The sequence below is a fragment of the Canis lupus genome, chromosome 23, assembly GCF_003254725.2.
Source record: "Canis lupus dingo isolate Sandy chromosome 23, ASM325472v2, whole genome shotgun sequence".
Classification (NCBI taxonomy): Eukaryota; Metazoa; Chordata; class Mammalia; order Carnivora; family Canidae; genus Canis; species Canis lupus.
Window position 1 is genome coordinate 30,574,033 of NC_064265.1, and position 23,612 is coordinate 30,597,644.

Genomic DNA, 23,612 nt, shown 5'->3' on the forward strand with positions numbered 1-23,612 from the left:
TTTTCAAATAATAAAACAGGCAAAGTATCCAATCTGTCCTCTGGTTATTGGCAGTCACTAATCATTGTACATTTGCTCTATGCCATAATAAATTATGTACTTTACACAACATCTCACCTACTCCTCTCAACAATCCTAACACACTGATATTATATCCACTTTACTGATAAGGAAACTGAAGGTTAAGTAACACATTTAAGGCCTTTCAGTAAGTGGTAGGGCCAGTTTTTACTTAAAAACCTACACAATTGGGATCCCTGGGTGGCGCAGTGGTTTGGCGCCTGCCTTTGGCCCAGGGCACGATCCTGGAGACCCGGGATCGAATCCCGCATCGGGCTCCCGTTGCATGGAGCCTGCTTCTCCCTCTGCCTGTGTGTCCGCCTCTCTCTCTCTCTCTCTGTGACTATCATAAATAAATAAATAAATAAATAAATAATTAAAAAAAAAAAAAAACCTACACAATTATATTATGCTACAATCTCTCAATTCTTCCCCTGTAATAGTTTTCTGACCTAGGAAAATAATCCAAAAATTATAAAATATATGCCATCCTTCAGAAAATCAAGTAAAAACAAAGAGAAAGTAAAAATTGTATTTCTGAATATAATCACCAAAATAAATAGAGGTTTCTCATTAAGGACACTGAACATACTTTCCACTTCCTAAATAAGAAATATATCCAAACTTTTTAAATAGCCAAGTTTAACAAATTAAGAAGGCACGCATATATCCTTCTAAATTATATTATAAACATCTCTATTTCCTATTCTATTGTCTGTTTCCTTAAAAATAATAGTAAAGAACATCTTGCCTAATTTAGTTGTTAAAGTCTTTCTAATAGTTTCTACTTCTGATGTTAGGGAAAACAATACAAACTTACATAAATTATAAAGATAATTTAAAAAATAGAGGAACATTTCTGCCCGATTCATCTTGCTTCACTCCTCACTGTGATGATATGGAAACTGAGTTTCAGTCCTCAGAGATCCTTCATAGACTGTCAACCTTCATAAATGGTTTAGATCAGGAATTAGCAAACTTTTTCTTCAAAGGCCAAATGATAAGTATTTTAGGCTTTTCAGGGCAGAAAGTTGTTATAGTTTCAACTGTAAAAAGTTACAACTACTCAATACTTGCCTTGTATGAAAGCAGCCATAGATAATATGGAAATGAAGAGGCAGAGCTCTGTTTCCAATAAAACCTCACTTACAAAAACAGATGGTTAACCTGCCCACTCTCTAGTCTACAACAGTGCTTTCAGCAAAATTGTTAATTTACTTTACAAGCTACTTTGTAAATTTGTGGGAGTGATTTTGGTTGTTACAGTATATGTTTATAAGATGAGGAGTGCTATTAGCACTTAGTAAGGTCAAAGGATGCTAGAAATTCTGAGGAACAGTTTTACATACAATTATCCCGTATCTTACATGATTTTCTAATGTTCTGACACAAATTCAGAGGTAAAAAAAAAGTCTCTTTATAAAATTAGAGGAGTCTAGAAGCCTGTTTTACCCTCAAACATAAGTGGGGTTTTTTTCAGTTTAAATATACACTAATATATTGAACATCCAACTACTAAGTAATTGACGGAAGACTAGACTTTGCTTAATTTGTAACTTTGCTAAATTGTGAACAACTCTTGGTAATGCTGCTCATGGTATCTAGGTCTCTTTATCTGTTTCAGCCTTGTGGCTGCAGCATTTTAAGTGATTTTACATACATATGCAAACATATGAATACACCGTTTTCTTCCAGTGTCATCAGGCACAGGCATCTGCACACTAAACATATACTCTATGATTACGAGCCTTCTGATGATTTTCATTTTTTAAAATTATAAAAATAGTTAAGTTATGAGGTGGCTCAGCTGGTTAAGTGTCTGACTCTTGATCTCAGCTTAGGTCTTGATCTCAGGGTGGTGAGTTCAAGCCCTGCATTGGGTTACACACTAGGCATGGCGCCTACTTAAAAAAAAAAAAAAAAAAAAAGTAGTTGTTCTATTTGTGAAATCCTTTTAGAAGAGGTAATGCTATGACATGCTGAGGAGATCTGGTCTCAATGTTTAACTGTGAGAAGTGGGGGGGCAGTGTCAGATGATCTCTTCAGGATGTTCTGGTTCTAGCTTATGGATGGGAACAAGTGGGACAGTTTCATTTGAGGACAGACTGCCCTATGAACATATGAATATTGTAACCTGCACATATTAAAGTGTTCTTCCCTCCATGTATCACCAAGCCTGAGAAATCCCTTTCAGGAATAGATTTTTTCCCCCTAAAGATTGATTGATCGATCGATCTATCTATCTATCTATCTATCTATCTATCTATCTATCTATCATCTATCTATCTATTTATTTAGAGTAGCATGAGTGCGAGAGTTGGGGGGTGGACAGAGAGAAGTCTCAAGCAGACTCCTTGCTGAGTGCAGAGCCTGACATAGGGTCCAATCTCATGACCCTGAGCCAAAACCAAGAGTTAGATGCTTAACTGACTGCACCACCCAGGCACCCCAAGGAACTGACTGAATGCAAACTTTTAATCAGTTAAAATCTTATTCAGGAATTTCAGATTCTATTTTTCACACCAAGAAGATGGGAATTTTAAGTCTTGTTAAAATTCAAGTCCTAGAGGTTCCTTTTATGCCTTTTTTTTTTTTTTAACATTTTATTATTTATTCATGAGAGACACAGAGAGAGGCAGAGACACAGGCAGAGGGAGGGAGAAGCAGGCTCCACGCAGGGAGCCTGATGTGGGACTTGATTTCAGGACTCCAGGATCACGCCCTGGGCCGAAGGCAGGCTCTAAACCACTGAGCCACCCAGGGATCCCCTCCTTTTACGTCTTACATCAAGTTCACATCCAAAAACAATCAACAATAAAGCATTCAATTTTGACAAAAGTATATATTCTCATCAAAGGACTCTTGTGGGAATGAAACAAGATAAAGCTTGGTTCATACTAAGAGCCAGAAAGTGGTAAAAGGTAATAGGAGTATAATAATACATAATCATATAGTAGTTATTATATAATAATATATATAAAACAGGTAATACAAATATTAGTCTAAACAAGTAAAAAGATTTTCTACAACAGATACATTAAACACATTAAGATACTTATAACTATTCCAGATACATTTTATTTTTATATTCTCCTGATCTAATTTATCAAATAGAATGCTAACCAAAATAAGACTTACCAAAGGGGAAGATAAAGCCAAACATACTTCTCAAACTGTTACTTGTAGAACCAATCATTATGCTAATCTACAAATAGCTGAATACAAATGATCAAGGAAGCTAGCACTGCAGAGTATGATTGATTCAGGATTGGCTGGCATGGGTAAGGCTCCTTCAATCCCTGGCACATATGACATCTATGCTAGAGGCCTGTCTCTAGCTTGGCAGTCAGGTGGAGGGCAGATCTGATCATCTATGTCTCCAAAGTAGTGAAAATGAATAGAAATTAAACCATCCTACAAAAAGACCACTGGAATACAGGAAGGCTGCAGTTCTCTAGTACTGCTCACAAAAGGACTCTACTCTGAAAGTCACTAAGGTACAAATATGCTTAATTTCATACCTCATATGAGTGACTGTCCTAGGACTCTTATTAAATGTATTTCGTCAGGATTCTTCTAGACTGTACTTATTAAATTCACAGAACCCAAGTTTCTAGAATAGTGAGTGGCACAAAATAGGTTTTCAAATATTGGTTGTATATATCTTAAAGAATATATATATATCAACATGAATTGATACAGGAGAGGGCATTTTTCAAGGATGTAGAGTAAATGAAAAATCAACTGGAGATACTGTAGACAATGACACACTAAAAGGCAAAGTAAATGTTCCTTTGTGGATACTCACAATTAACTTTAGGTTTTCCTATACGTTTAGACAGTATCAGTACCAAACAGAAAGATGGGCCAACTACCTGTAATCTGCTCCTAAAGAGGCTGCGATCCCATTCAGTTCACTCTGCTTCTTACTGAGTTTCTTACTCACACATACCACTACCTTATGAAGTGGCTTTGGAGCTTCATCCTGTCCATGGAGAATAAAAGAAACAGATCAACTCTTATTGTCAGAAATATTTTACCTACAACTTGCTTTTAATAAGTGATCTAATTCTACCTTCTCTGATTGGGCATCCTTCAGCCGAGGGCTGGCAGAAAGAGCAACAGCATTTCGAGAGCTATTTGCTAAAGCAAGTTTCAAGTTTCTGACAATGACTTCTGAAAGTGGTGTACTCAGTTTCCTTTTCTGCTGGCTGGGACCTCCTGGAGTTTCCAAGGCTGCAAGTGCATCCTATATGTATGGCAGGGGAGACAGAAAGGGGGGTAAAGAAAAGTAGAAGAGGAGGAAATGACAGAAGAGAAGGGAGAGAAGGGAAAAGGGAGGTCAAGAGTACATGGAAAGAGAAAAAAGGAGAGAGAGAAGAGACAATTTTCAAAACTAATTGGATTACAGCTTTAGTCTCCTCCAAACAATAAAAGAAATGAAATATTATCTGTATCTAAACATAATAAAAAAATTTCATACTGTCCGGCAAATGGGTTCAAAGAAACTAGCACACTTATATTTTCAGCTCTGCTCATCATATTTGGCTGAATCTTAGAGTGGGAGGTACAGTTAAAATGAAGAACATCAAAAAGCAAAATGAACAAAGAGTAATAAACACAGATGGAAACAATCAGGGATGGCTTATAAGCAAGATCTGAACTGTAAGGTTAATCAGTCAGACAGATCTGAGAATTGTGAAAAACCTGAAAAGCACAAGATATATTCCTGTTCCCGAGCCACTCACAGCTCCCTCATGAGAAGGGGCCACCACTATCCAGGCCACTGCTGCTCATTCTCTTTTCAATCTGTATTAACAGTATTCCATACACACAGCTGACTGTATTTACCACTGTTCAACTGATGAATATTTAGATTAATCTTTTGCCAGTATAATGCAACAGACCACCACCATTGTACACACACCATTTTGCACATGTAAGAGTAAACGGAAACATTTAAGCAAAATCTATGTAACAGTGTTGGCATTCTCATGAGCAAAGCAGTAGTATTTTTCAACATGCTTGACGGCACAGTGGGTAATCAGATTTTTCTTTTTTGCCTGATAGGTTAATTTCCCACCCTTTAATACTAAATGAGATTAAACATCTTTATGCATATATAACATTTCTATTTAATTTTTTGTGACAGTTATGTCTTCCTATTTTTTGCCATTTTTCCCATTGGTTTCTCTCTTTTTTTTATTCACTGAATATATTTGTATGAATTTATATGTACACATATCCACTGAGATATATACACATTTGTTCCAAATTTGTCATTTGTCAAGTTTTTGCCAGGGAGAATTTTTAAAGACTTTTATAACGCACATTTATAAAATCTGCAATTGAATGTGGAGAATTTTTTTAATGCTGTCAGATTCATATGACTCTCTTATTTCTTTTAGGGTGTATGTTACAGGTAGAAAGGTCTTTCTAATGGTGGGATTATTGAAAAACTAACTCACGGCCTGTTGTGTAATTTTTATGCCTTCACTTTTTGTATTGAAATAAATATCCCCTGAAATGTATTCTGATGTAAAGGGTGAGTTTTCATCCCAACTGTTTCCTCAGATGGTTACCCAGTTGCCTGGTTTGAATGCCACCTTCATCATATAATACATTCTCCTATGTATGGAGTGTATGAATTTGAGTGCTCATTTGATGACACACTGACGGCTTCAATGACTGCAACTTCACATGATGTTTGAATAACTAGTAGGGCTAGTGCCTATCATCAATCATTCTTTTCATATTTTTAATACTATTTTTGGGGCACCTGGGTGGTTCAGCAGTTGAGCGTCTGGCTTTGGCTCAAGTCATGATCCTGGGATCCTGAGATGGGAGTCCTGCCTTCCCCTCAGGAAGCCTGCTTCTCCCTCTGCCTGTGTCTCTGCCTCTCTCTCTGTGTTTCTCATGAATAAATAAATAATATCTTAAAAAAAAAAAAAAAACTTTTTGCTTGCATTTTTAGTAGGATCTACATTACCTTTATAGATCCTTATGATGTTTAATCTTTTTTGTGAGGACATGGTAAGGCTTTCTATTTGCTAATTTTTTTTAAACATTTCTATACAGCATTTAAAAAGATTCTTCAAACAAAAAAGAAATCAGAACCTCCCATACCACATCTACCTGCCTTCTGCACCTGTGCCATTGTTAACACTGCTTTCCCTCCAGTTAAGCACTAGATCCCACCCTTACTCACCAATTCAAGGGATGTGGCTTCAGCAATTCTCCCCTCTTGTCTGCATCATCAACTGAATCTCTACTAGACTGGCCACAATGGTATATAATTAATTTTTTCTATTTTGAAACAAAACAACCTTCTTTTGACTCTTCTATGGCAATGACTCCATTTCTTGGTTCCCCTTTACAGGTAAGATTCCTCAAATGCATTGTTGTTTTTTTTTTAAAGATTTATTTATTTATTCATTCAGAGAGAGCGAGAGAGAGAGAGGCAGAGACACAGGCAGAGGGAGAAGTAGGCTCCATGCAGGAAGCCCGACGTGGGACTTAATCCCGGGTCTCCAGGATCACACCCTGGGCTGCAGGCGGTGCTAAACCACTGTGCCACCGGGGCTGCCCCTCAAAAGCATTGTTTATATTCAATGTCTATAAACTTCTCACATTCCCTTTTGAGTCTACACTGCTTTCCATTTCCACCATGTCCTCAAAACCCTTTCTGTTAAGATCACCAACAACCTACCATAATGCTAAATCCAGTGGTCAATTTTCTGTCCTCACCTTTCTTGACTTTCAGCAGCATGTGACACAGTTAACTATTCCTTCCTCAAATACTTTCTTATGTGGCTTCTAAGAATGTCTAAGGCTTTCTCTTCCCTCATGGGTGGTTCCTTCTCAGTCTCTCCTGCTGGTTCCTCCTCTAAATGTGAACCCCTCAGAGTGTTCCTTGGACATTTTTTCTACTGCCCTCTTGGCATCTATTCCCATATGGCTTTAAATATCACCTACAAACTCTAATCCCCAAATTTCTTTCTCTAGCCCAAATCATTGCCCAAACTTCAAGTTATATACGTAACTGTCTATTTGACAACGGTACTTGGATATCTATGTACCCAAAATACAAACTCTTGCTCTGAGGTATTGATCCCAACCCGTTCCATTCAACTCAGTTGATTGGCAGCTCCATTCTTCTCATCTCTCAGACCAAAAATTTGGAGAAGGATCTAAATTCCAAACATTTAAACAACTGCCATGTATCAGGGAAAAATGATGGAGAATAATCAATATCTAAGCATATTTTTGTAAAATTAGACTTTAAAGATAAAAGAAAACTCCACATGGTCCTCAGGCCAAAAAAAAAAAAAAAAAGATGAAATATCATAAAAAAACAACATAGTTAGATTGGCATCAGAATTTTCAAAAATATACACAAAGAAAGGCAGCAGTGGAGTAGCATTTTTAGGAAACTCAAGGGGAAAAAAAAAAGCAAACTGAGAACAGTATATCCATGCAATCTGTCAAAGAATCACGGCCGTGGTAAAGGCTTTGAATGTGCTGAACTCAGGAAATATTGTACACGTGTCTTTCCCGAGTATTCTAGAGGATGCCTTTATCCTACCAACAGATGACAGTGAAATTTCACAAAAGACAAGAACTGAGCATTTCACATATTTGACCTTAGAGTTAAGACTAAAACAAGGGTGGGGTGCCTAGGTGGCTCAGTTAGTTAAGCATCTGCCTTTGGCTCAGGTCATGATCCCAGGGTCCTGGAATAGGGTCCCATATTGGGCTCTCTACTTCACCCTCTCCCTCTCCCATTCCTTGTGTGCTCTCTGTTAAATAAATAAAATCTTTAAACAAACAATAAAAAAAAAAGTTTTAAAAAAAGAGACTAAAACAAGGGTGAGGTCCATGGGTTTAAAGTATATATAAACACTATTTTCTGACAAAGTAGATAAATTAATTAAAAAGAGTGGAAGAGAGAAAATGGAGAAACAGAGTAAGACCACTGACTGCAACAGAAGCAATAATAAGTAGGGGTCAAAACATAATTTACAATTGACAAAAAGTTAAGAAGGGGGTTAAGGACACCCTAAGAATAAAACTAACAAACCCTTCCCTAAATATGAAAAAGGAAAAAACCCTCCCAAACAGAGGACACAATATGTGAAGAAACATGTAACATACATGCATGTGTAATTACAACATACGACAGAATTGAGACCACATATAAATCGTATTAAATGTGAATGGGCTTAAGTCACCTCGTTGAAAGAAAAAGCTCTTTAGAATGACTCATAAAGTAAAACTCAATTCTACATTTAAAATACAGCAATCCCAAAAGGCTAAAATAAGATAATGAACAGAGTTATAAGGCAAATAAAAGTCATAAGATAGAAGAGATTGAAATCCTGATACTTAAAGTTGACTACAAGCCAAGAAGTATTAAATGAGATGAAGGACACATTTCAAGTAACATTAATAGTTATGAGTATCTATGCACTAATATAGCAATCACCCACCTAAAACAAAACCATATGTGATGCAAGAACCAGAAACATACTATATTAGAAAACTTGAAAACACCATTTAGTATGAGATGAGTTAAAACAAAAAATGATCTTCTGTGTATGGGGGGTGGGGCGGGGCAAGGACTATCTGTGATAGAGAATATATCTTTTCATAAAATGTTCTCAAAAACTGATCACATTACAGGCCACAAAGATCAGTAAGTTCTATGGAATAGAAATATTATAAACACTCTGATTAGATAGATCACTCTTTCTAATAAAACAAGAAATCAAAAAACACAAAGTCTTTCCATCTGGAAAGTAATGAAAACTATTTCTGAATAAAGGGTGTGCAAATGTTCCTTCTAGTATTTTTATTTTGTAACTTTTTATAAGTTAAGAATTATTTCCAAGTGAAAAGTTAAAAAAAAAAACTTTTAATTCCTTGTTGGCAAGAATGGGGGACACTGGCTGCTCAACAAATTATTAGTAGGAGTATAAATTGATACGACCATTTTGACAGTTTGTTAGTCTCTACTAAAGTTGAAATATGACCCGGCAATTTTACTTTTAGGCATATACCAAAAAGAAATGCATGCACACATATTCCAAGAGACATGCACAAGAATGTCTATATACCCATGTAATAGATTATGCAGGAATGAAATCAATAAACTAAAGTTACAGGTACATGGACACAGCTTTCAAACAAAGGCTGAACAAAAATGACTCAGAAAAATGCATATTATTCCACATGTTTCAAAGTTAAAAAACAAGCATAACAAACCTACAGTGTTAGAAGTCACGAGTGTTATCTCTGGTATTGGGAGGAGGAAACAGTGATGAGACAGGAGGAAGGCTCTGTGGCACTGGCAATGATCTCTTTCTGAACATGTACAGTGGCCTTCTAACTGTTAACTAACATTTCATTTAGCAGCACGTTTGTACTTTTCTGATGTATGCCAATTAAAAATTAAGTTTAAACAGATTTTTTAAAAGATTTTATTTATTTATTCATGAGAGAAAGAGAGAGAGAGAGAGAGAGAGAGAGAGAAAGGCAGAGACACAGGCAGAGGGAGAAGCAGGCTCTATGCAGGGAACCCTAGGTGGGAACTTGATCCCGGGTCCCTGGGATGAGGCCCTGGGCTGAAGTCGGCGCTAAACCGCTGAGTCACCCGGGCTGCCCCTAAACAGGAGATTTTTTTAAAAATGTAAGGCCTAACAGATGTTCAATTTTGTGATTATTTCATGGGCTCTTCTGTTTTCAGAGAAAACATTCAATATACCATATTACATCAATTTGAAGAACCACTGATTGTAAGATGAAGTACCATTTTATGCATCACCAAAAACCAAAAAAATAACCCCAAAACACACACAAAAAAAAAACCCAAACAAAACCCCAACCAAAAACCTCAAAACAAAAAGAACAAACAACACTGCTAAGTAAACTTGCTTCTAAACAAGAAAATTTGGGATCCCTGGGTGGCGCAGCGGTTTGGTGCCTGCCTTTGGCCCAGGGCGTGATCCTAGAGACCCGGGATCGAGTCCCACGTCAGGCTCCCGGTGCATGGAGCCTGCTTCTCCCTCTGCCTGTGTCTCTGCTTCTCTCTCTCTCTCTCTCTCTCTCTCTCTCTGTATGACTATCATAAATTAAAAATAAAATAAAATAAAATAAAATAAAATAAAATAAAATAAAATAAAATAAAATAAAATAAAAATAAACGAGAAAATTTTTAAGTGTGTCTTGTGCCTTTCACTGAGACCATTTCAGAACTATCAACTTTCTGCAAGGTATCTTAAAGAAGAATGGTGTCAATGACTGGGAATATTTTTGCTATTTTCTTGCCTTCTAGTATCATCTCATTTACTATTCAAAGAGTCTGTGAGCAATGAGACCTTAGAGATCATCTAAATATATTCTACAATTTTATAGATGGGGATCATGGAGCCCAAAGAGGTTGACCTGCCTTAAAAGGCAGCAAAAAGCAAAGCCTGATTCTAGATCTCAGTTTTCAAACTAATGGTTTTTCTCTATTTCTTAAGGCATAGTGAGCAGCGTTAACCATAGTATAAAATTATTACTTTAGAAAAAGATGTGAGCAAGGTTTCACTTGGTAAAAAATGTCCCAAATATTAATTCATATTTATTTTTTGAAGATGAATAGTCTGTAAATTTTATAACCCTACTCCAAAACACACCAGTAAAAATTATTAGAATGTTGCTTTATTTTTTAAAGCCTAACACTGAGCTTGAACTTTCCTGACCCTGAGATCAAGAGTCACTTTATCAACTGAGCCACCCAGGTACCCCAGAATACTGCTTATTACCCTATCAGCAAAACTCCAATAGAGGACTAGTACTGCAATTGTGCATTTTTTCTTTCATGATCAATGATTTGAATAGCCATTTGAAACATCTACTAAAGGAATAGTGAAGAAAATAATTTTTTGGGGAAAAAAGGAAACCATTTATTGTCAAATGAGTTCTTGATTTGTGAATACATTTCTTAGAAAGGGAGCCATAGTCCAGTGCTCAGGAGATCAAACAAAGATGCAGACTTAACTCATTTTTCAAAGGAAATGACTACAAAATAAGGTAATAGACACATTCTTCAAGATTTAGCACTAAGTATACTGTTACAATAAAAAAAGAAGTAGCAATGGGTTTATATCATAGTTTATAAGATTATTTCATCAGATCATTTCATTTGATCCTTATGATAAATCTGTGAGTTTTCAGAGCAAGTGATATCCTCTCTGTACAAAAGAAAAAGCCTATACCTGTATATGTTAAATGATCTGTCTGGAATCATACTGTTCGTGACAGTCTAGGACTTGAACCCAGTCCTGATTTTTTTTTTTAAGATTTTATTTATTTATTCCTGAGAGACACAGGCTCCCTGTGGGAAGCCTGATGTGGAACTTGATCCCAGGACCCTGGGATCACAACCTGAGCCAAAGGCAGATGCTCAACCACTGAGCCACCCACACGCCCCAGCCCCCAGTCCTGATTTCACACTATTTTATCTCCGGCTCTTATCTCAACACTAAGTATATGATAGGACTCGGTAAAATGAATCTACCTGCCAATATCTCTGGAAAACTTACTATTATAAACTTTAAAAGTGATGCAGAATGTAGAGCTTTAACTTTATATACTACAAAATTGTTAACTCCAGGGCCATTTTCTATAAACCTTACCTTCACATCAAAGGAAGGCTTGAAGAGTTTGTCCTTGGACAGAAACTTTGATGGTGTGTCCAGATGTAAGGAGGGCTCCTTCTGAAGTGGCTGTCCCACTGGCGAGGAGGTCGAAACCTGTTTGGTGTGTTGTGAGATCACAGCATGGAAAGCTCTACTCTGAAAGCGGTTCATATCTAAAGGTGTAACAGCTGTTTTCCTCTGAGTTTCCAGGTGTGCAACAGGATGCTCTGGAGTATCTGGATTTAGATTCACCTTGTTTGTTATTTCAGTTTCCAAACTTTGTTCTAGAGATTTAAAATGACAAGAAAGAAACGTGAACCACTAAGGCCATCTTTTGTCTCTAAAGAGGCTGACATTTTTATATCGTATTGTTAGTTTTCATATGAATTCTCAAATGCACTTTAAGACTTTGAGAAATAGAGAGGGAGAGAAAGCACACAAGCAGGGGGAGCAGCAGAGGCTGAGGGAGAAGTAGGTTCCTCACAGAGCATGGAACCAATGTGGGGCTTGATTCCAGGACCCTGGGATCATGACTTGAACTGAAGGCAGATGTTTAACTGACTGAACCCTCACAATGCACTTTACTTTTATTTTTTAAAGATTTTATTTATTCATGAGAGACACAGAGAGAGAGAGAGAGGCAGAGACATAGGCAGAGGGAGAAGTAGGCTCTCTGCAGGAGCCTGATGTGGGACTTGGTCCCGGACCCTGGGATCATGCCCTGAATCAAAGGCAGACGTTCAACCACGTGTCCCACAAGTGCACTTTAAATCACAAAGTTATATACCTACTTTACAAAAAACAAATCAAACAATGTGTTAAAATACATGTTAAATCAGACAAACCATGTCAACTGAAACAAATGAAATTAGATTTCCTGTTTCATCTTAACTTGAAATATTTTCAATAAACCTCACAATTTGCCAAAAATTGTCATTTTAGTCAACGGCAGGCTTAAAAAAAAAATCCCAATTACATATATTCCAAGTTAACAACTACAGTGATGTTTCTGCAAAGTTCTTAATAAAATTTTAATATGATCTATAAATATCACTTTGCCTCAGTTGTAAAATTTCTAGTCTGTCTGGGTAAGTAATGGTTCTGAGACCTGTTCCCAAGCTACTGACTTGTCCCTGAAGTTTGCCCTGGGGTGCCATTATCTTAGAAGAAGAGCAACTGTCCTCTCACCTGCCTACCTTTTCAACATTTTTTTATTTTTATTTTTATTTTTTTTTAAGATTTTATTTATTTATTCATGATAGTCACACACAGAGAGAGAGAGAGAGAAAGAGAGAGAGAGGCAGAGACACAGGCAGAGGGAGAAGCAGGCTCCATGCAGGGAGCCCGACGTGGGATTTGATCCCGGGTCTCCAGGATCGCGCCCTGGGCCAAAGGCAGGCGCCAAACCACTGCGCCACCCAGGGATCCTCCCTTTTCAACATTTAACAAAAACACTTATTAGATGGCTATGCCACACCAGGTCCAATGCTAGACAACAGAAATATATAATGCACAAGACACGAGTATTCTTTGCCCTTTCAAAGCTTGTACCTGAGTAGGGAAGACATGAAAGCAAACTAGAATTAGACCACTGGGATCAGAGGTATAAAAGAGATAACGCAGGGAATTCTGGCAAGACAAAGGCCATACTTGGTGAGTTAAGGAAGATTTCCCACATGGAAAGTAACATTCAAGCTGAGAACTGAAAGATAGGGATGAAGAGGCAAGCTTGATGTGGGTTACAGGAAAAACGCAGAAGTCCAAAGATGAGAGGACCAGAGAGCACATGAATGACATGGTGTCAGCATATGACACAGAAGAAAAGGTAAACAGAGTCCTAGCCCGCATCTTAAGACCTCAAACGCTTAGACCCCAGAATCCTCCTAGATTGTTTCGTATCTTCCAGCTTTCAGACAGTGCCTGCAGTAGAAAGCAGATATAAATTAAATATCTGTGCTATAAACACATTTATTTTGCCACCCAATAAGGAATGTTCAACAGCAGTGCATGACACTGTACGTGAAAAATGGAAAACAAGCTTTGATATATTCATGTCCCAGAAACCATCAGATTGTAAAGCTACATATAAAAGAACAAATAAAAGTGTTAACCTTCTTTAGTTGACTTTTCAATCAGAAAATGGTTTTCATTTGCTCTCTTTCCCATTCTAGCAGTCTCCAACAGCCAAGATATGGTGACTGCTGGCAAATTCCACTTCTTTGCAGCTTCATATTTTGAACCACCTGGTTCTTTCAATACAAGATGTGTACTGGCAAACATGCCTTTCTTTGCATTGGATTTGCGAACAAAGAATTCTTGAACGCTGAAAATTATATTTAAATAAAAGCAAATGGTCATATACACAACTAGTGAGCAAGTTAAGAAGGAAGTTTCTGATAAAACTGTTGTTAAGAGTTCTAAGTATAAGATAATACTCACTGATAAAAAGTTGATATATTGAAATTTACCTCCTTAATTAGTCATCATCAACCTACTCTGGCCTTTCTTCCCAAAAGGAAGCATGGAACAGCTAGGAAGCATAGCAATGGTATGAATAACACATTGTACCTTTCTAGCCCACTGTGTCTCCCCTAAGCATTTTCACACATAATCTTATTTGGTACTCTTTATATTTGTGTAATACCAATATCTTACAAAATATTGTAAAGAAACCTGGGAAAAGATAGAATTATGTGACTTGCTCAAGATCACAGAATGTTAAACACAGAGAACATGCGGTGTGGGGAGAGATGTCCATCACTTGACATACATTTAGAATTTTTTTTGGTAATAACTTCTGGGTTTTATACTCTAAGTCCCCACTTTTAAGATTCTTTAAATTTCCCACATTTTTCCTCGTACTTTAATGATTTCATTTTTCACATTTAACTCATTGATCCATTTGGTATTTATTTGGTATGAGACGGAACTCCAAATTTTTTTAATCCTATTTACTAAATAGAATAGCCATCTCTCTTCTTCAATGATTGGAATATCACTTTTATCATACACAAAAATTCTTGTGTGTATTTGGGTCTATTTCTAGACTTTGTTCACTGAACTTTCTGCAACTTATTAAAGCCACACTTATTTAGTGAGGTTTTACAAAATATATTCAAAAAACTCTCTTACTAGCATCTTATAAGCTTCTGCAGCTCTTCCAAGTTTCATGTTAAACCTGTTAAGTATTTTATCTCTTATTATAAACTTAGTTTTCATTAGCTTTTCTAATAGGTTGTATGAAGGTCAATGATTTCTGTATAGTAAATACAGAAATTTATACTGTAAAATTTACTGTTTTTTATACAGTCACTTTGCTGAATTTTTCTGCAAGCATTGCTTATGTGGGATCTGGTGTCACACTTCTGTTACTTTCTAGATTTCCTGCAACTTCAGTTTTTTTCTAAAAAGTTTTTTATTGTTTAGTATAATTCAAATACAGAACACAGCAATAAAGGAAATACACAATTTAGTGAATTAAGGTGAAAACCCTTGTATCTATCACTTACATCAGACAACAGAATCTTGTCAGCCACTTCAGAACCTCTCCTATGTGTCCCTTATTCAATTGCAAGCCTGCCTTACCTCCCTTCTTAATACTAGCCACTATTTGGATATTTATGGCAATCAGTTCCTTATCTTTCTTTAGTTTTATCACATAGTGCATTCTTAGGCACTACAGTTTTTTAAAAATGTCTTCTGGCTTATAGGCTTCATCCTCTTTCACTATCCACTGCTATTATTTATAACATAAAATTATCTGAGTCTGGATTTTGCTAACTGCATTCCTGTACTATAGTTTAACATATTATTCTATTTCCTATAAATCGGTAGTTGAATGTAGAGGCTTCATCAGATTGAGGTTTTATCATTTCGGTAAGGCCACTTTAGGTGGTAGTGTGTTCTTCAGCACAAGGCATATAATGTTTTCCTCTGTATCATGTGATTACTGATTTTCAAGGCCTAGATGTTTTCATTCATTAGGAGTTATAATCCTATCTTATTTCATTTATTTGTTGGAAGATCTCTTAAAGGGAAACGGTCTTATCCAATATTATGGTACTATGATACAGATTACATGGAGAAGGCAAGATAAATACTTGATCCTTTCTCTTTATCTAAACAGCTTTCAAAATAATGGCCTGGTTTCCCAACATCTTTCAAACATGACTGATTCGCTTTGCTTGGTGTTATTATGAAATCATGATTTAAACATTATTTGATGTGTTTGGAAACACTGCCATTATTTTCTCTAGTGATTCTTAAAATTTTTCCTGTCTTTGACCAGTGGAGGTCCTTTTGACACAAATTCCTCAATAGTCCTTGCTATCTGGTCCAACAAGTGTCCCAGACTCATTGGCACCTTTCCTGCCCCAGATCTGGAATTAATCATTTCTTTACATTTTAGTTTCTTTTAGCAGAAAATGGTATTTTAGTATCATAGTCTGGGCACTGGGATTCCTTATTACCATTGGGTTGATAATGATTTCTAGGCTTATAAATGGGTTTGAATTCCTCTTGGAACAAGGGGTTATGAAATAGTTCTAAAATGTCCAGTTTTCTATTTATTACTACTCATTTCTAGTCTTTCTGCATCATGATTAGAGAGTATTGCCTGTACTCTTTCTACTTTAAGGAATTTATTAAGGTTTCTTTGTGGCCAATTTCTTTATAGGCAATGTTTATAAGTGCTCTACAGGCACTCAAAAAGGTATGTTCACTGTTTCAGGGTAGATGACTATGCTACTGAAATCTAGATCCTTCCCTGTTTTCTATGTTGACCTCTCATCAAGTAAAAGATGGGAATTAATGTCTCCTACAAATAATGTATTTCTATTGATTCCACCCTTGTATTTCCTATTTTATCTTATGAACAACAGTCATGCTCTTTTTGGTATATGTTTTAAATGTAGTGTGAATAGTTCTGTATTTACATTGCTCTTCTTTTTCTTATTTAATGCCTTTTCATTTGAATCCAAATTTGTCTGACATTAGAAGTGGAATCCCTCCTTTCTGTTTACAGTTCTTTGACATACCTTTGCCCATCTTTTTTTTTCCCCCCAGCTGTTCTGAATCAATGTTTTAGGTGTGTCTCCTGTTTAAAATGATTTTAGGTGTTGCTTCAAGATCTAACCCACAAGAACTTTTTTTTTTAAATATAAAAGTTGAGTTCATTTACATTTACTGATATAATAGTTTCTACTTCCCGTTTAAAATAGTCCCCACCTAAGGTACACTTAAGGGTTGGGCTAATTTGGATTTTGGAAGTAACCTTCAAGTTCATTTTTTTCCCCTTCCCAAATCTTCATTACTGAAAAAGAATAAATCGCCCATATGGGCCGTGGAAAGGAATAGTGGTTAGATGTGCAATATTCAATAATGGCCCTTGTATTAGCTTTAAACATCCCCTTTCCTGGTAGGTAAGCACTAATGCCCATGGTCTTAATCTCTGCTAAGTATTCATCTAGTAGTACTGAGTCATCACACAGGTACATTACACACTACCCATAAACATTATAAAGATATCCCCTGGCCAATTCCAATTTGAATGTTCACCAATACGCCAAAACAGATAAAAGGTACACCATGAGAACAGGTGCACAGAAAAATACTACGTACCTAGCTCCAAGGCGATTTGCTAAGAATGTCAATGAATCTTTTTCTGCTCCTGCACACTGGCTGAATGAAATAACACAATCCTCTAAAGGAGTCATTCCTGCCATAAATGGAACTGGCATGAAGAGAGGATTTGACTTTGGATCAATTAAAGTCTGATAGTCTATACAAGTTACCTTTTAAAAACAAGAGAAACAAAAACAGCAACCTGAAATAACCAACCAGTGGCTAACACTTTTAGTTACAGAAGCAGTAAATTTAGTTTAGATAAAAAGCAGTTTTACTTTAACATAACCTCACACATACTCATTTTCAGTACATTTCACATTATATTAAAGAAATCAACTCATTATACAGGATATTAAGATCAATCAGGTTAATCATTTAACTTACTAAATATTGCCGTAAATTTAATTTCTTCCCAAGTATTAGTTTATAAATTTTCCTCTTAATTCTTGGAAAGTTTAAAAAAAATTGGTGAAGTTCCCAGTGTTTAGCCAATAACAAAGAGTAATACAAAAGTGCACGCATGCTTTGGTTGTGTGAAAACAGGGAAGACTGAAATAGTAGGAGATGACCTGGAGTAACTTCTTATGAAGTAATGCTGCTGCTGTGGCCCTGGGGAAACAATATGCTCTACTCGACCAGGATTGGGCCCAAGAAGCTTATGCATTTTCCTATCTTACAATTTACTTTGCTAAAAACAAAACCTAAATCGTGCTCAAACACAAACACCAATTTACCTAAACTCAAATGTCCAGGAAATAAACATTAACATTTTCGGCATTTGATATCCTTCAACACTACATTTCAACTGCTACAGGGTTTTCTTACCAGCCATGTATTTGTGACGACTTCTCCTACAGTTGCTTCTACTTCACACCCCAGCAGAGGAACCACAGCATAATCAGCAACAATTCTGCTCTGAAGGGACACGACTTTTCCAGCATTTTCTCTTATGATATTTGCAATATTAGATTCATTTTCATTACTAAACCCCAAAACAAGGAAACTCTTTTGGCTAAATAAACCTTCTTCAGTAGTTGTAGAAGCATCAGGGAGGCAATGAGTGGCAGAAGACTGGTTTTCTTTTTGCGGAGAAATATGAGTAGAGTCATTAAAGGGCTCAACTTCAGACTTCACAGCTTCACCTGAAAGAGAAAAATAAGTATTTTCTAGCAGATAATTTATCTTATACTTAAAGGTAACATGAAGCCTGAGAATAATGCCCACATTCACAAAAACTGTAGGTACACAATGAAGAAAGGATATGAACCTATCTCATCTTCTTGGCCACCAGAAGTATTGTCATTATTTCTATCTTACATTAGGAATGACAACAGAAATCATGTCAGGGTTTTAAGTATTCTGAGTAAACTCCAATTAATTGAAAATTACGATGCTCCAATAACTCCCCAGGCTTGTCTAAGTCCCAAAACCTTTTCTTAAAAATTTTATTTATTTATTCATGAAAGACACAGAAAGAGAGAGGCAGAGACACAAGCAGGCTCCATGTAGGGAGCCTGATGTGGGACTTGATACCAGTATTCCAGGATCATGCCCTGAGCCAAAGGCAGACGCACTTAACCGCTGAGCCACCTAGGCATCCCTCAAAACCGGTTGTGCTATTCACAAAAGAAACTGAGAAAATATTGGGGCGTCTGGGTGGCTCAATCAGGTAAGTGTCTGCCTTCGGCTTGGGTCATGATTGAGCCCTGCATCAGGCTCTCTGCTCAGCAGGGAGTCTGCTTCTCCCTTTCCCCTCCCCCTGCTCATGCTTGCATACATACTCTCACTTTCTCTATTAAATAAATAAATAAATAAATACATACATACATACCCTAAAAAATTTTGAGAAAATATTATTAAGGATAAAAACAGAATAGGCCTAAGTGCTCAAGCCCACATGGAAATAACTATATAAATAAGATAATTATGGTTACTGCTTTTTATGGTTACTTATCTTTCAAAAACTCCTAAAAGTTTCATATTAGATTACAGCTGCTTAGCTACTACAATATGGACTTAAGAGAATAACTGATGAAGAACCCAAGCAAATGGTCTCAACTACTATATTTTAAAAGCAAGTTGGCTGATGAGTAGGAGAAAAAACATAGCTATATAAAAACACAAATGTTAGCAACTAAAATATATAACCCCTAATATGCAATAAACTGGTGAATCAAAGCTAAAAGTTTAAAAGGTAAAAACAAAGTACTGGAAGTCTTAGCCTCAGTAATCACACAACAAAAAGAAATAAAGGCTCCAAAACATCAAGGAAGAAGTCAAACTGTCACTATTGGCAGACGACATAATAGAGTATGTAGAAAACCTGAAAGACTACACCAAAAAAATTGCTAGAACTGAAACATGAATTCAGCAAGTTGCAGGATGTAAAACCAAAGTGCAGAAATATGTTGCATGTCTATACACCAATAAAGTAGAAGAAAAAGAAATCTAAGATCCCATTTGCAACTGCACCCAAAACCAAAAGATACCTAGGAATAAGCCTAACTAAAGAGGTAAAAGATATGTACTCTGAAAAACCACAGACCATTTATGGGGATCCATAAATGGGGATCCCTGGGTAGCTCAGCGGTTTAGTGCCTGCCTTTGGCCCAGGGCGTGATCCTGGAGTCCTGGGATCGAGTCCCACGTCAGGCTCCCTGCATGGAGCCTGCTTCTCCCTCTGCCTCTCTCTCTTTGTGTCTCTCATGAATAAGTAAATAAAAATCTTAAAAAAAAAAAAAAAAAAAAAAAAGAACATTTATGAAAGAAAGATGACACAAAGAAATGGAAAAGCATTCCATGCTCAGGAATTGTAAGAACAAACATTGTTAAAATGTCCATACTACCCAAAGCAATCTATCCATTTAATGCAATCTCTTATCAAAAGACCACCAGCAGTTTTCACGGAGCTAGAACAAACAATCCTAAAATTTGCAAGGAACCACAAAAGATGCCAAATAGCCAAACCCAACCGTGAAAAAAAGAAAAAAAATCTGGAGGCATCACAATTCCAGATTTTAAGCTATATGACAAAGTTGCAGTAATCAAGGCAGTATGGTCCTGGCACAAAAACAGAAACATAAATCAACAGAACACAACAGAGAACCCAGAAATGGACCTACAACTACATGGTCAACTGATCTCTGACAAAGCAATAAAGAATATCCAATGAAAAAAAAGACAGTCTCTTCAAAAAATGGTGTTGGGAAAACTGGACAGCTATATGCAGAAGAATGAAACCGGGCCACTTTCTTACACCATTCACAAAAATAAATCCAAAATGGATAAAAGATCTAAATGCGAGACAGGAGACCATCAAAATCCTAGAGAACACAGGCAGAAACCTCCTTAACCTTGGCCTGGCCAGTTCTTACTGGACACACTGCTGGAGGCAACAAAAGCAAAAATGAACTACTGGAACTTCAAGGTGAAAAGCTTCTGCACAGCAAAGGAAACAATCAACAAAACTAAAAGGCAGCCTATGGAAGGAAGATATAGGCAAATGACATATCAGATAAAGGGTTAGTATCCAAAATCTATTAAAGAACTTAGAGAACAGTATGGAAGTTTCTTAAGAAGTTAAAAATAGAACTACCCTATAATTCAACAATTGCACTAGTAGGTATTCACCCAAAGGATACAAACATACAGAGCTGAAGGAGCACATGCACACTGATGTTTATGGTAGTCACGATAGCCAAACTATGGAGAGAGCCCAAATGTCCATCAATTGGTGAATGGATAAAGATGTGGTATATATACACAATGGAGTATTAACCATCAAAAAAATGAAATCTTGTCATTTACAATGATGTGAATGGAGCTATATAGTGTATTACACTAAGTGAATTAAATTAGAGAAAGACAAACACCATATAATCTTACTCGTGGAATTTAAGAAAACAAATATACATATGGGAACAGGGACAAGAAAAAAAAAAAAGACAAAGAGAAACAAGCCATGAGAGACTCTTAAGGACAGAGAACAAACTGAAAGTTGATGGAGGAAAGTCGGTAGCAGACGGGCTAGGTGGGTGATGGGTATTAAGGAGAGCACTTATGATAAACACTGGGTGTTGTAAGGATGAATCACTGAATTCTACTCCTGAAGCCAATATTGCACTGTATGTTCACTAAAATTTAAATTTTAAAAAAAGGTAACAACTTAGTAAGTTTTTGAAAACTCTAGTAGTGCTATGTACAGGGACTGGCAAACTACAGCCTATGGGCCAAACTGAGCCTGCAGCCTATGAGTTAAGAATTGTTTTTACAGGGCACCTGGGTGGCTCTGTTGGTGAAGTGTCTGCCTTCAGCTCAGGTCATGATCCTTGAGTCTGGGGATTAAGGCCCAAGTTGGGCTCTGTGCTCACTGGGGAGTCTGTTTCTCCCACTCCCTCTGCTCTCTCATATAAATGAAATCTTAAAATAAAAAATAATTGTTTTTACATATTTAAGTGGTTGCAAAAAGCAGAACCCAAACGAAATAGAATACATTCAGAGACAGAATGTGGCTGATAAAGCCTGAAGTATTTACTGTCTAGTCCTTTGAAAAAGAAGTTTGTCAATCCCTGCTTTATGAGATCTCAACAAACCTGGAAGCTATTCAAGGATTCTTCATTTATTCACCAATACAGACAGTGTGCCTAGGTGCTTTACATGCACAAAATTAGTGTTTGTGATACTATGATGTTGATGCTACTGGTATATCTATATTTAAGATTTATTTTTTATTTGAGAGAGTGAGAGACAGAGTATACACATGAGACATGGAGAGAGGCAGAGGGAAAGGGAGAGGGAGAGAAGCAGACTCCCTGCTGAGTGTGGAGCCTGACATAGGGCTTAACCTCAAGACCCTGGTATCATGACCTGAGCTGAAATCAAGAGTCAGATACTTAACGAACTGAGCCACCCCAGCACTCCACTACTGGTGTATCTATACCTTTTCTTCAAGGGATATCTCAGGCTTAAGTGGTTAAGTAACTTGCCTAACGTCATACAGTTATGTTGCAGAAATGAGATATAAACCAAAGGCTGTCCGACTTCAGAGCCCATAACATTGTTATATAAGTGCCACTTTATTATTCTTTATTATTTCTATCCTCATCTGCAAGAGAATTAACATTTTAATTTTTTTTTAATTTTATTTATTTATGATAGTCACACAGAGAGAGAGAGAGAGAGAGAGGCAGAGACACAGGCAGAGGGAGAAGCAGGCTCCATGCACCGGGAGCCCGACGTGGGATTCGATCCTGGGTCTCCAGGATCGCGCCCTGGGCCCAAGGCAGGCGCCAAACCGCTGCGCCACCCAAGGATCCCAACATTTTAATTTTTAAACTAATTCTTGCCACATAAAATAAAACTTATAAAGCTTTATAAATAAGGGCAGCCCAGGTGGCTCAGTGGTTTAGCGCTGCCTTCAGCCCAGGGCGTGATCCTGGAGACCCAGGATTGAGTCCCGCATCGGGCTCCCTGCATGGAGCCTGCTTCTCCCTCTGCCTATGTCTCTGCCTTCTCTCTGTCTCTCATAAATAAATAAATAAAATCTTAAACAAACAAACAAACAAGCAAAAAAACCCCAAAAAACAAAAACATAATAAAGGCCATATATGAAAAACCCACAGCAAAGAGCATACTCAATGGGGAAAACACTGAGAGCCTTTCCTGTAAGGTCAGGAAAAGAAGAAGGATGTCCACTCTCACCACTTTTATTCAACATAATACTAGAAGTCCTAGCCATAGCAATCAGACAAAAAGAAAGAAAATGCATCCAAATTGGTTAAGGAAGAATTATTTTCACTATTTGCAGATATATAGAAAATCCAGGCAGCCCCGGTGGCTCAGCGGTTTAGCGCCACCTACAGCCTAGGGAGTGATCCTGGAGACCCAGGATCGAGTCCCACGTTGGGCTCCCTGCATGGAGCCTGCTTCTCCCTCTGCCTGTGTGTCTGCCTCTCTATGGATCTGTGTCTCTCATGAATAAATAAATAAAATCTTAAAAAAAAAAAAAGAAAGAAAGAAAATCCTAGGGCAGCCCGGGTGGCCCAGCGGTTTAGCGCCACCTCCAGCCCAGGGTCTGATCCTGGAGACTCAAGGTTGAGTCCCACATCGGGCTCCCTGCATGGAGCTTGCTTCTCCCTTTGCCTGTGTCTCTGCCTCTCTCTCGATCTGTGTCTCTCATGAATAAATAAAATCAGAAAGAAAGAAAGAAAAAGAAAGAAAGAAAGAAAGAAAGAAAGAGAGAGA

The 23,612-nt window shown here is 37.1% G+C and overlaps 1 protein-coding gene across 8 annotated transcripts in view; it reads right to left on the reverse strand.

The window, feature by feature from the left end:
* Positions 1-23,612, reverse strand: part of TOPBP1 (DNA topoisomerase II binding protein 1) — a 60,750-nt gene that overhangs the window by 19,744 nt on the left and 17,394 nt on the right. For 7 of the 8 annotated variants that reach the window (XM_025448842.3, XM_025448841.3, XM_025448839.3 and 4 more), the window contains 6 exons: positions 18,195-18,511; positions 17,364-17,536; positions 13,856-14,067; positions 11,742-12,028; positions 4,136-4,309; positions 3,936-4,045 (listed from right to left, as the gene is read on the reverse strand). In XM_025448842.3, coding sequence (XP_025304627.1) covers positions 3,936-4,045; positions 4,136-4,309; positions 11,742-12,028; positions 13,856-14,067; positions 17,364-17,536; positions 18,195-18,511 — 1,273 coding nt within the window. The remainder of the gene's footprint in view (positions 1-3,935; positions 4,046-4,135; positions 4,310-11,741; positions 12,029-13,855; positions 14,068-17,363; positions 17,537-18,194; positions 18,512-23,612) is intronic. The other variant, XM_025448843.3, reaches the window with a different exon arrangement.